At 48.7% G+C, this 13,885-nt stretch overlaps 2 protein-coding genes across 3 annotated transcripts in view; one reads left to right on the top strand and one right to left on the bottom strand.

The window, feature by feature from the left end:
• Window positions 1–4,592: 4,592 nt before the first annotated feature.
• On the top strand, window positions 4,593–5,566 carry Cebpd (CCAAT enhancer binding protein delta). Its single transcript, XM_042686015.1, has one exon. It carries the CDS (start codon window positions 4,666–4,668, stop codon window positions 5,485–5,487), a length of 822 nt encoding a protein of 273 aa, XP_042541949.1. The 5' UTR covers window positions 4,593–4,665; the 3' UTR covers window positions 5,488–5,566.
• A 1,421-nt stretch (window positions 5,567–6,987) lies between these two features.
• Window positions 6,988–13,885, bottom strand: part of Spidr (scaffold protein involved in DNA repair) — a 312,386-nt gene continuing 305,488 nt past the window's right edge. For both annotated transcript variants that reach the window (XM_042686014.1, XM_042686013.1), the window contains exons 17-20: window positions 12,148–12,241; window positions 11,113–11,227; window positions 10,738–10,791; window positions 6,988–7,261 (exon numbers count right to left, since the gene is read on the bottom strand). In XM_042686014.1, the coding sequence (XP_042541948.1) occupies window positions 7,106–7,261; window positions 10,738–10,791; window positions 11,113–11,227; window positions 12,148–12,241 (419 nt within the window). In that variant the 3' untranslated portion in view covers window positions 6,988–7,105. The remainder of the gene's footprint in view (window positions 7,262–10,737; window positions 10,792–11,112; window positions 11,228–12,147; window positions 12,242–13,885) is intronic.

Raw genomic sequence — 13,885 nt, 5'->3', positions numbered from 1 at the left:
CTTATTCAGGAATCAGTTGTAATATATCTTATTCTTATGCATAGCTGAGAAGCAAGATAGAAATTAGTAAATGGCAGGTGAGACACCTGACCTAGGGTCAAATAGCAGTTCAGCTGTGTTTATTTGGTAATTTTATATGTAGTCTCTTAAATCCAAGAGGCTGAAGTATATGCAGAAGTATTACTCATCATAGTAGATTGTTTTGTTGTTTTGAGACAGGGGCTCACTATGTACCCCACAGCTAGCCCAGAACTTGCAGTCTTCCCCCCAACCCCTTTCTGTGTGTGTGTGTGTGTGTGTGTGTGTGTGTGTGTCGCTCTCTCTGTCTGCATCTTTCTCTCATCTGTTTTATCCTCATTATTGGAACACACAATGCAGGGATATTGGTATACTTATTAAGTATTAGCCCCAGGGCAGAAGATAAACAATAAAATCCATCTGACCTGAAAACAATACTAGTCAAAAAGAGCTTCCTATCTCTTGAAACTTCATTTCATATTTATGTTTTCACATTTGTAGCATGTAATTTGGAGCACACCTGCTCTTGCATGATATGAAGTGTACAAGTTAGGACTGCAGGGAGAAAGCTGGTCACTTTTAGGAAACCACATTGACTTTCCAACCTGACAGTGCTTGATGGCATGACAACACACAGCAGTTTCGACCTCCTGACCTTCCAAACATCAGGTGTGCATAAAGTCCACATGGAGTGGACTTTGTTGGAACTGCTCAACCGTGCTCCACACAGGAATGTTCCAGCAGATCAGGAGAACAAAAGATTCCACTAGAACACTTCCTGACAAGTGTGCTGGAACACTGCAGTCAGAAGGCTCAAGAAGCACCTGAGGTTCCCTCACAATGAGAAATGCCAAGAACCTTCATTATCCTGGAGTTAGGAGACCTTGAGACCCGGGCAGGGAGACAGTTGTAAAAGGATTTCCCCAAACTAAACTTTTAAGTTATTTTGTTATTTCTAAGGAATCTTAAATTGCCTGTAACGGTCACAGTAAATACTCTGTTTTGTTCTATGCTCCCTCTTTCCCCCTTTCTGGAAAAGGGGAAGAAGATCCTCAAATCTAGAATCGATTATTCTAAAATGCACGCTTCATATGGCCATTCACAGATAACCTATAAAGTGGGAGAAGGTGTTATAAACTTTCTCTGACAAAGGGCCAATAGCTGGAATAAAGAATTCAGCCCAACATAGTGTCTTGTACATCTCATTGTTACAATGGGTCATCCTGTATCCTTATTTCAGCATTTTGTGATTTCCCTTCCCTGCCCCAAATTAGAAAAATGTATATACAAGATGCAGGACACGGGAATCAAATACAGTGACAACAGGGGTTGTACCATGGGGGAAGAACATACAAAGAAACAAAAAAAAAAAACATAATCACATGATACATTATAAGTACATTAAAAAGAATAGCAACAAAGATAAAACCTCTTGTGTCCCTATTTTGGAGTTCATTTCGTTTAGCATCAGGTTATATGGTCACATGTACATAACTTTTGACCTCTTCTGCTTGTCCTAGATATATACTAGTTATTGCAGATGAGGGAAACCATGGGAGTTTGAGTCTTTGGGCCTGGCTTACTTCACTTAATATAATTTTTTCCAAGTCTTTCCATTTCTTTCTGATGGAGGCATAGAATTCCATTGTGTGTGTGAGTGTGTGTGTGTGTGTATTTATATACCACATTTTCTGGATCCATTCATCTACTGAGGTGCATCTAGGTTGGTTCCATATTTTAGCTATGGTGAGTAATGCTGCGATAAATATAGCTGTGTGGTAGCCTTAGGAGTTTGGGAGGTGAGGAGGAAAGGGATGGTAGGGGAAAAACAAAGGAGTGTGTAACAATGCTCGATAGGAAATGTACTCATTACCTTGTTCAAGTAACTGTAATCCCTCTGTGCAGTTTCTTTACAATAAAAAATATATATTAAGAAATGAATTCATCGCAATAGTAAATACCTAAATAATCTGATTAAAATGGGCAAGTCTGTGTAGACATTGCTAAAAATAATTTTTACAAATGGCCAAGAAATATATGGAAAAATGCTCAGCAAGCACTTCTGGTGTGGAACAGAACAGTAGGGTTACAGGATTGTGCCAGAAGAAAAGATTTCCACAGTCTTTACCAGAAATATATGATCGATATTTGAAGGTAGACATTTAACATAATTTAAGCATTATCCGATGTATACATGTACTGAATTGGCACACTGTCACTAACAGGTACAATTTAAATGTTTTTATATTATTTAAATTAAATTTAAATATTTTTATATTACAGTAAATACATTTAATTTATAAAGAAAAACAAATGTAGGTCTCCCATAGCTTCTAAGTGCCACTCTTAACTGGTCAGGGGCTTCCCAGCCTCCTCAGATATCAGAATGCATCACTGTCTGGTAAATTCACAATCATTTCTTTCTTTTCTTTTTCTCTTTCTTTCTTTTTTTTTTTTAGCTATTATTGGGGCTGGACCTCAAGACCTCATGCTTTTGCTCTGTTTTCTTTGCTTGTGTTCTACCACTTGAATCAAAGCCTCTAGCCCAGCTTTTTGTTGGTTAACTGGGGATGGAATCTTTTGGACTTTTTTTCTCCTAGCTGGCTCTGAACTTTGATCCTCTGATCTCAGCTTCCTGAGTTGATAGGATTAGAGGTGTGTGAATTATCAGCATTCAGCTTCTGCTTCAATTTAGTCACCCCCCCCCCCCCACACTTCGTTGTGGGGCTTGAACTCAGGGCCTGGGAGCTGCCCCCAGAGTTTTTTTTTGCTCAAGGGTAGTGCATTGCTACTTCTGGTTTTTGAGGGGTTTGTTGGCGATAAGAGCCTCTGGGGACTTTTCTGCCCCGCGATCCTCAGGTCTCGCCTGAGTAGCTAGGATTATGTGCAGGACCCACAGGCGCCCAGCTTCAACTTAGTTTTAATAAATATATTAACATATATGGACTCTGAGATCAGAGTTAGTAAAAAAAAAATAGTCTCTGAATTGCCTTTATGAAGATGTGATTATTTTAGGTAGTATTTTGTGTTCCTGAACTGATTAGAGAGGGCTTTTCGTAGTGTTTCTGTGGCTTCCTAAAGAAATTAGAACCAACATCTTTGTTTTAGGCTCTTTCTATGGATGTGCATGAGTCCACACTGCTTGTCTGGGCTGTAACCTTAGTAGGTAATTAAGTATATAATTAAATATAATTAATCATGTACCCTCTTCAGTCCTAAAGCAACGTGTGTCCTTAAAAACAAGCAAACCCCACTAAATGCCCCGCCGTTGTCATTGCACCTCTGGAACTGGCTGCAGAAACCGCGCTGCAGTGTGGAGTCACTTGTGTTTGGATACACCGTCCGTGAGTGTGAAATCTAAGCAGACACTAGATGGAGCGCAGGTTTGAACTGCAACAGATTAAATACGAGTAATCAGAAATGTGCACCCCCCAACTTGCGGGAAACCTTAAGAACAAAGCCGATTCTTGAATGCCTGCCCTCCAAGCAGCCAAACTAAAGCGTGTTCTTCATCTTTTAGTGTTATTTTACAGTGCGCAGCGCTAGCAGCTTCATACTCCATGGTAGTCACGGGCGTGTGGTCGTGTCTTTCCTCCCCAAAGGCCTCAACCACTCGGAATCCCAGAGGGCTGGAAGCGGAGCTAGCGAGAGAGTCCACGCCGACCTACGGCCCCCGGGCGGCCCTCCTTCCGCAGACCTGGGGGGGCCGCGGCGCGGGGCGCGGGGTGTGCGGAGGAGGTCGGGGCGCCGCGCCAGGCCTCCGTGCCCTAGGGTGCACCGCATTAATGGGGGGCGAAGGCGTGACGCACCCCCCTTCGGTTCCAACGGTAGCCAGGAGAGCCTGGTCAAGCCTGTTGCTGACTTTTGGCCCAGGACCCCGAGAAGGAGAGGCTCGTCGAGCTCCCAACTCCCAGAACCGTCCTGGGCTGCGCGGGCGCGGGCGCGGGCGCGGGCGGGAGGGGCGGGCGCCAGGCAGTTCCTGCCGCCAGCTGGACGGTGTGCCCGGGTCCCCGCGGCCAGGACCGGCGTGAGGCGACCCCCGCCCGCGCCTACACCCCGGGTCGCTTCCTCGGCCCGGCTCGGCGGCGGAGGCGCTCTGGCCGGCGTCGCCGGGGCAGGCGGGCCGGCGGCCGCGCCGGGCTCCCCTCCCCGGTCGTTTCCGTGACGGCGGCAGCAGGCCGAGCGGCGCTCTGGGGTCGAGTCCCGGTTTAGAGTTCGCCCGGGGCAGGGAGGAGCGGGGAGGGGCTGGCGGGGGGCGGGGGGGGGGGGCCGGGAGGCTCCAAACCCCACAAACAGGAAGGAGGGAAGGCCCCGCCGCCGCGTGCCGGCAGAGGGAGGGTCATTCCCAGCAGCGGCCGGGCGGGGCGGGGGCCGCGGCTCGCCGCCGTCCCTCCGGGGCCGCGCGGGGGTCCCGCCGCCGCGGAGAGGGGGGTCCTCGGAGTAGCCCGCAGGGAGGGGGCGCCCCGGGAGACGGAGCGGGGAGGCGCCGGGGGCTCCGCGGGCCCCCCGCCCCGCGGCCCCGGGCGCCCCCGCAGTGCGGGAGCGGGGCGGGGCGTGTGCGTCAGCTGGGGCTAGAAAAGGCGGCGGCGGGGCCCAGCCCCGCGGGGTGACAGCCGCGGTCGGACGCACAGCCTGTCCGACGCCGCCATGAGCGCCGCGCTCTTCAGCCTGGACGGCCCGGCGCGTGGCGCGCCCTGGCCTGCCGAGTGCGGGCCTTTCTACGAGCCGGGCCGGGCGGGCAAGCCGGGCCGCGGGCCCGAGCCAGGGGCCCCGGGGGAGCCGGGAGCCTCCGCCCCCGCCATGTACGACGACGAGAGTGCCATCGACTTCAGCGCTTACATCGACTCCATGGCCGCCGTGCCTACCCTGGAGCTGTGCCACGACGAGCTCTTCGCTGACCTCTTCAACAGCAACCACAAGGCGGGCGTCGCGGGCGTCGCGGGCGCCCTGGAGCTGCTGCCCGGCGGCCCCGCGCGGCCCCTGAGCGCCGGCCCCGCCGTCCCGCGTCCGCTCAAGCGGGAGCCCGACTGGGGCGACAGCGACGCGCGGGGCTCGCTGCTGCCCGCGCAGGTAGCCGCGTGCGCGCAGACCGTGGTGAGCTTGGCCGCCGCCGCCGCGCAGCCCACGCCGCCCACGTCGCCCGAGCCGCCGCGGGGTAGCCCGGGACCGAGCCCCGCGCCCGGCGCCGCCCGGGAAAAAGGAGCGGGCAAGAGGGGCCCGGACCGCGGCAGCCCCGAGTACCGACAGCGGCGGGAGCGCAACAACATCGCCGTGCGCAAGAGCCGCGACAAGGCCAAGCGGCGCAACCAGGAGATGCAGCAGAAGCTGGTGGAGCTGTCGGCCGAGAATGAGAAGCTGCACCAGCGCGTGGAGCAGCTCACGCGGGACCTCGCCGGGCTCCGGCAGTTCTTCAAGCAGCTGCCCAGCTCGCCCTTCCTGCCGCCCCCCGGCGCCGCCGACTGCCGGTAACGCGCGGCCCGCCGGCAGAGACTCACCAACGACCGATACCTCAGACTCGACGGCCGGAGCCCCGCGCGCGCGCCCGCCCGCCCAGGGCCGAGGGCGCCCGGGGCCGAGGGCGCCCCGGCGCGGCTGCAGCCTCTTTGGGACCTGTGAGCGCAGGGAAGCCGGGGCCTGGACTTGCCGCCCGGGAACTGCCGCGGAAGCTCGACATGTTCGTTTCCCTTAAATTATTTTTATAATGGTAGCTTTTTCTACATCTTACTCCTGTCGATGCAGCTAAGGTACATCTGTCAAAGAAAAAGAGACTTTTCCCGACCCGCCCTTTGTATTGTAGATAAGAGGAAAGGACTGACCATGCTTTTTTATATCGATTTTTACAGTATTTGTAAGAATAAAGCAGCATTTTAAATCGCGCCGGCTTCTTCTGTTTGCGGTGACTCCCGCACCTGGGGCCCAGGTGCGCTGTCCACGCGGGAGGCCGGGAGCCTGGGGAACCGGCGCTTCACCGGCGTGTGTGCTGTGGGGCTTCCCGAGCCCCGGGACGGGCAGGCGCCTGGCGCAGCGGCCGCGCAAGGAAGCAGACGTGGGTGCGAGGCCGGCCCAGAACAGCCCCAGACTTCCCTAACTTTAGATGGCTGCTTGGGGGAGAGGGGGGGAGGAGGGGAAGACGGTCACGTGATTCACTGAAGCCTGTGGGATTCACCTTGGGCTGCCTGGGACTAGGCTTTCACTGTCCTTGGTTTTATAGGCAGAGCAGATTTTCAAAGTGCGCAGGACAAAATCTACTTAGGAGATGAAAAAGAGTCCCAAAGCGACCTAACTGGCTACGTTGCCCGTAGTTCTAAGCCCAAATAAAGATAGCCACCTGCCCTTCCCCTAAGAAGACTGGGTGTTAGGCACCCTTTCTTGGTGTTGGCAGTCAGGTGTACATTATGTAATTAATTATGCATGGTTTGTAAGTGCCTTGCTATAAGAAAAAAAAAATCTTCAGTGTCCAAGTATAGTCAATTCATGGCTTTACATGTAATTCAATGTTTGGATATCTGCCAATAGATGTAGCCATTGGGGACTGCTCTAACGATGGGTGATGTTGGTTTGGTGCAGCATGACTGGACAGGCTGGTGACCTGAGTGGCTGTATATTTATAGCACAGCCATCACCACATCGGTTCACTTATGGGTAAGTTACTCACCTCCGACATAGTTCCCCTAGAACATTTCCCAAAAATACTGAACTGCAAAGTGTTTGGTTTGGACACTTATTCTAGCAGAACATTGGTGAAAGACGAGGTTTAAGCTTTGCAGGGTGTTTTAGAGGATGTTAGAACAAATGCTTCAAGGAAAGGAATGCTGAATCATGGTTAAAAAAACACAACTGAACAAAATAGTTCTTTCTGATACGGAAACCTTAGGCTTATTTAAGCTTTAGAAATGTGTTTCCAAGGTATTTTTAAAAAAAGATAAAGGAAGTTTTGACTTATAGTTTACACAACAATTTCACAGAATGTTTTCCAGAAAAATCTGTTTTATTTTAAGACCATAAAGTATATTCACTCTGTCAATAGTTAACAAATTAACTACCCAAGCCCATCCCACCCCCATCCTGGTGGCAGGGTTTGCTGGGCTCACAGCTCCAAAGGTGACCTTCTGTCTGTAGGGGCTCCTGAACCCAGAAGTTCAACTTCCTCCAGTCTGATGCAGTGAGTTGGGTGGGTGGTTACGGACTGCACAAAACAACTTAACTCCACCTCCTTCCCAAGGATGTTCTTCACTTCATAACTCTGTGGTGATAGAGGCATGCTGGTTAAAGCAAATAGACGTAGCTAGGATGTTTTGTTCCTAACAACACAGACCACCACAGGTCAAGGCTGGAGAAGGTCTTTGCCACAGACCTAACCTTCCCTCAAGTGGTGAAACTTTTTAGGGAGAAACAATAAAAGCCCCTTTTATTATGGCAAACAAGGACAACAATGACCTCCTTTATTCTGGTGACAGAATCTGTTTTACATAAGGAACATTTAAAATATGGTTTTATTGATGTTTTTAGTAGATGGCAAGATAAGCCAGCCTAGGAAAGGTCTCAGCACAAGACGTGCTGAGACCTACTCATCCTCCAGCTGGACAGGCCAGGGATGGACAGACAGCACGCCCGCAGCGCTCTCCTACTTCCTTTGGGTATACTTCCCCAATCTAGCAGCATTTCTAGTCAAAGTATTTCTTGGCACTTTGCCTCAAAATAGGATCCCATTTCTACCCAAATTACAATGGGCTAAGCATATCTCCGTTGTAACAAAACTAAGCTTTTTCTTCACCTGGTTAATCTCAGACAAGTTTCATCTTCAGATGAAAACACAGGCAACAAGGCAGTGGGTCCCTGCTTGGCATCCACAGAGCTACTGCCTTCCATCATTAGCCTATCATAGCCAAGGAACCTGTGGCTAGAGAGGTCAGAAAAGTTGGGTAATGCAGGAAGACTTGCTGCCACTGCTCCACTCTTAGGATGGCTTCAGGGACTAGTTTCTCATGAGCCAGGTTGCTTCTCAGTAGATAGGCTATGCAGTGACAACCTAAGCTTGGTTAGGAAGACTTCCTAGCACACAGACACATACCATGCATGAGGCAGTCTGGCTATGTGACTCTAGGCCAGTAGAGGAGAGACGAGCCATCCTGATGGATCCAATTCCAAATTACTGGGCTGTGTGCAGTCAATGCTGAATCCAGTAGACTGTGAGATGGTTTATTCTGTAGTAATATCTGAGATATCAATACCACTCTGATGCCAAGTGGCTGATATATTCAGTTTTCAGCTTAGCTTAATAGGCTTTGTAGTGCTTTGGACTCCTTGGTGAAAGAGTAAAGTCAAGGGAGTTATTTAATGAGTGATGGGGAAGGAACTTGACAATGGAAATGAGAACCTTCCTAACAGGCTCATAAGCATAGGCAGCAACTTCCTGGCCTGCTCATTTGTTCACTCATCTGGGTTTACTATGAGCCTACATGGCCCAGTGGAGAACAAAAAAGGGCCTTAAGGCTGGAGGGCCAGGAGGTCAGGTGGCAGAGGTTGCTATTTGTGCTGGGAAAATGGAAGTTTGGATAGCTGGGTACATTGCTTCCAGAAAATGGTTCTTGTGGAAAGCCTTAATTCTCTGGATTTTGGTGAAGTCATTCTTGCCCAGAAAACTGATACAGTCCAGTTAGGGCAGCTTTCAACTGTGTCTACCAGATCTTTTGATAGCTATCATCTATCAGGCTTCCTTTAGGTCAAAGGTTAGCCCCTATGAGTAAAAAATGCTGGGGCAAGGTATGGAGCTTGCTAAAACGTGTCTCTACAGATCTGAGAAGATCCCTCATCCCATGGTGTGGGCTCCAGATCTAGAGCACCCACAAAGGTGATATCTGGGTTTGGGACCTCTCTGTACCCGCTTACCCAACACAGACATGCATATGCTGGTGCATGTACATGCACACACATATAGCCAATCTTGAGGCAGAATGTACACATGCACATCACACACATGAATGTACACATGCTTTCTTGAGGTCTTTACAAGTAATTTTATCTGTAGGAACATTCTAGTTAAGAAGTGTGTAAGGAATAAGTTGTTTCAGTCACAGGAAACCAAGGGAAGGAAGGGGGATTTATGTCAAAGCCTCTTCATTTCTATATCCCTAAGTGAGATAAGCAGAGGGAATCAAGCATGGACCACCAGGAAACCCAAAGGGTAGCCAGCCTGCAGTGTCCATGAGGTAGGAGGCAGCCACAGCTTTTGTTCCACAGGGATCAGGGTGGTCTATGCAACACACCTATGTAGTATGAGCTTTAGTTTGATTAGGTAGTGAGTCTGGGTTCATTTTGTCAAGCAGAAGAGTCCCAGTGCTTCTCCTACTTCAATACTCTCTATAAGGATATATTCCCAGGAAATCTTGATACACCATTTTTGGCACTTGTCTACTCCCTCCACCCCCTGCTGGAAAGCTCTAGCTTGTCAATCTTGGGTAGTCCTGAAGTGCCTGATTCCTTATCTCCTTAACTTTGGGGCTTGGGTAGGGATGGAGGATGGAGGGGAGGAAGAAAGGTAGATGAAGAGCGCAAGCTGGAGCCCAGGTTCATCCTGGAGCTTTGAAGATAGTGGTAGGCTTTATCCCAGGTGTGGGGAATAGAGACCTTTTGGATTCCTGCAGGCAGCGGCACTGTGAAAGCAGGGCTGAGAACCATGGCTCCTACCAGTGATCCTCAAAGATTCTCTTCATGGGTTTATCCACATTTTAATTTAATCCAAATTTTGGTAGCTCTGGTTTAGATGAAAGAGGGTATAATGCTGTTCTGTGTGAGGCTGTGGCCCTCTTGCATACAGGGAGGGACAAGGGCTGGCAGGGGCTGCGGGGTAGGGGTGGGAGTGTGAGGAGGGAGTATAGTGATGTATCAACTCCTTACACATTCTGGCTGGAACTGGAGCTGGAAGTTAGCCATGGGGACCATTAGAAAAAGTCCCCTGTTTGGCATGCCAAAGTCATTCTAAGACCATCAGTCTCCATAGTCTCCACATCTGGCCAACCTAAGTCAGCTCTGAATTGATCATTACCTGGGAGCTGTGCCATGGTGCCACTCTAGTGGTACTCTTTTCTGAGTTTGGCAATTCCATGAGATACCAGGGTGCTTTTAATGGCTTTGACAAGGCAAATATTCATTTAGGTTTTTTTTTTTTTTTTTGCAGTGGCTGGGTTGAACCCAGGGCCTCATACATGTTGGTTAAATGCTCTACCACTGACCTACATCTCCAGCCCCCAAAGATCCCATTTATGAGAACCAAATTTTACAATGCAAGAAACTGTCTTGGGCCATAAATGATCAATTTAATGGTTTTTACTTCCTTCATAGGAGCACTTTGTACCAAGTCCTAGCATAGTAACTCTTGAGGCAGTAACCAGTTCTTAGGAGCGAGGGCAGCATTTTCAGGTATCCACAGTCTGGAACTGCCCGCGACGAGAAACAAGCAATTCTGTTCTGACTGTGAAGCCATGGCACGGAACTGCAGTCTCCATACTTGAAGCGGGAGGGACCTGTTTAATGGTCAATCTGGAAATAGTCTCATTTCCAAAGGGGAAAAGATCTTGCCAGCCTATATGGGCATTTTGTTAGCAACTGACAATGGTCAAATGCATCCACGTTTGAATATATAAGCCGACACAGTATTTCAGGGTAGTTTTGTTGGAACTGAGCATGTATGGTTGAGGGGCTGGGCCTCCCTTCACTTACCCCATCCTCGCAGGCGGCAAACCTCAACAGTGAAGAAATACTGCTCTGCAACAGCTGTAGTAACAGGGAAGCAGGGCCACGTTACATCCCACCATGTAGCAAGAAAATTCATGCTAAGACAATTCCTGTCCCACATCAAAGGGCTACACTAAATGGCACGTCTCTTTTTGATAACTTCAAGTCTAACATGACTTATAGGTATAGAGAGACTTCCTGAAGGGAGATCCTAATGGAGAGACCTTGGGGTACAGCTTAGCCTAGCCCAAGTCCCACATACCACCACCACCAGGTGAACCGTGTCCCCAGATCTAGACACACACCTAGTCTACAAGTAGATATGGGAAATGAGCACATGCTCCAGGAACCAGCTCTTACCTTGACCTTCACACTACACTGGGGTCTTGAAGGGCATTCCAGAAACACCTGTAGGTGCCTCTTGAGAACAGGGGATGTGACCATCTTCAAACAATCTCCACAGGAAAAGGTACCTCTGTTGTATGGGGACACATGGGGCAAAGTAAGCAACCAGTGAGATCCAGATCAGAAGAGTTCTAGGAGCACACAGATACTTCTCTAAACACAAATGTTTGCCAAGGGAGGGACTTTGTTGTTAGAATCCGTTTCCTGGGATTGGTGAAAAGCAGCTGGGGCCTGGGGTTGTTCTGAGGGTAGCAGGCTGGAGACTACTGAGAAAGCAGGAGGACAGGCAGAAGGCACTGTTCACGCTCAGCAAAGAGTGGCAGGTAATGTCTCACAGGAAGTAAAGGCAAGATTCTCTAGGAGGCCAGGGGACCAGGACTTCAAACCCACCTGGCAGGACCAGTCTGCTTTTAACTACCAGAGAGCCTTTGCTCCCATATAGCTTTAACCCTCACCCTTGCTCTCTGATACAACCAAGCAATGACTTATCTATAAACAGGCCACCAATTCAGGAGATAGCCAGAGGTCATTTGCTCTTTGCTTCCACGTAGTGAACACTTCCCTTTGTCATGTGACAAAGTCTACTTGGGAGGTCAGATAAGTGAATCCAGAGGTAGACAAATGTCACCAGCATCCAGTTCTGACCTTGGCCCATTAGGACGTGGAAAAATGGGCAGGGGAGGGACATGTGCTCAGTTCCCCAGGAGAGTCAATTCCTCTCTCAGGACACATCATGTTGTGATCATGTTATTCTCATTTGTTCACATTTGCCCTTTTTCTTTTTACTCTTGACTGATAATAAAGAAGCAGAAGACAAAAGCCAGAATAACTCCCTCTTAGGTAAACCCAGATCAACACAGCCTCTTTCTTGTAGCTCGGCAGAGCAGGTTCCCTTATGGAGCTTTCAGAAAAGCTCTTGCCAGAGGCTGCAAGGCTGTGGGACTGAACTGCTGCTCCCTTTTAGGGCCCAGGGTTTCAGGCTAGCCTTACCCATCTTCTGGCCTCTGTTCCAGCCTCCCATTGCCACACTGGTCACACACCGGCCAGGAGAAAGCAGTGCTCTCATCGATGCCAACCACCGCCCCTAGGCGCAGAGAGAGGAAAACAAGACTCTCAGTGGTGGTTTCCGCCATGACCACTCAAGATAACCCAAGAAAAAAAAAATCTCAGTTTTCTTTTTCATAAGTTTACATAAATGATTCTGTGCTCTTTCTAATTTCCATGCATAGTACACAAAATTATGACAAAGAAGAGTATTCAAAGTTGCCTAGAGGCTAGGCATGGTGGCTCACATGTATAATTCCAAGTCAGAGGACAGAGGATTGTGATTTGAGGTCAGCCCTGACAAAAAGTTAGCAGGCTTGTGATGCTAGCTACACAAGAAGTAGAGATAGGAGAATCATGGTTCAATGACTGCCAGGGAAAAACAAAAAAGAAAAAAGAAAAAGAAAAAAAGATCTTATCTGAAAAGTAACCAAAAATAGTTAAAGCAAAATAAAGGCTTGGGGAAAATAGTGGAAATGGTAGAATCTTTGCCTACAAAGCAAGCGGCTCTGAGTTCAAGTCCCAGTACCACTAAAAAGTTGCCCACAATATCTAATCAAAGATTTTTGGTTTTGCTAGAGGTTGCTTTTTGTCTTTCCAGGTCCACATGACTGCTGAGGGAGCTTCCTAGTTCTCCCCAAACATATGTATTTCAATTACTAATCAAAGCCTTCATAAATATCTTCTACTTTTTTACACTGTTGCACAGTTGCCATGCAGACTAGTAACAATGTTAACAACACCCATTTAGGTTATGTGGGTCAGAGGCATTCCCAATAGTTCCCCAAGGTGAACATCAGGTCTCTAGTTTATTTTAGTGGTGAGGCTGTAGCTATCTTTGTATGCCTTTTCTGTTCTGAGGGTCTCCTGGACTGCACATTCCTGAAAGTAGTATTGCTATATTAAGGAGTATTAAAGACGTAGAAAGACCCTTTTAGAATGTGTCCCACAAAGACTTCTGCTTTACAGGGTCCTAATTCATAGGCTTGCTTATTATACTACGCTATACTGACCTTGATGTCAATGTCTTTCTAGGTGCTGGCAATCTGGGGCCAGTTAAGTGCTCTATCACTGAGCCACATCCAGCACCTGGAATTGTCTATTATAGTTCTACTGCTTTCAAGAGAAAATACTTTAGTGTGTGTTTGCGGGTCCTAGGTGCTGTCCATGAGCTTTTTTGCTCAAGGCTAATGCTCTACCACTTGAGCCACACCTCCATTTCCCATTTCTTTAGTAGTTAATTGGAGGTAAGAGTCTCATAGACTTTCCTGCCTGGACTGGCTTGATCTTCAGATCTCAGTCTCCTGAAAAGCTAGGATTACAGGCATGAGCCCTGGGTATCCGGTAAGAAAAGATTCTTAGGTGATTTCTGGGACATTTTAGTTATGATTAAGAATATATAACTTTCTTGCTGGGCACCGGTGGCTCACACCTGTAAGCATAGCTACTCAGGAGGCTGAGCTCTAGGATTGCGTTCCAAAGCCAACCTGGGCAGGAAAGTCCGTGAGACTCATCTCCAATTAACCACCAGAAAACTGGAAGTGGCACTGTGGCTCAAGTGGTAGAGCAATTGCCTTGAGCTGAAGAACTGAGAGACAGTGCCCAGGCTGAGTTCAAGCCCCATGACTGACAAAGAAAAAAAATAAAAGGAATATAGCTTTCTTTTCTTCTAAAACATTTTTTA

The sequence above is a fragment of the Dipodomys spectabilis genome, unplaced genomic scaffold (genome assembly GCF_019054845.1).
Source record: "Dipodomys spectabilis isolate Male_0828 unplaced genomic scaffold, ASM1905484v1 ptg000096l, whole genome shotgun sequence".
Lineage (NCBI taxonomy): Eukaryota > Metazoa > Chordata > Mammalia > Rodentia > Heteromyidae > Dipodomys > Dipodomys spectabilis.
This window is presented reverse-complemented; position numbering and strand designations above follow the sequence as displayed.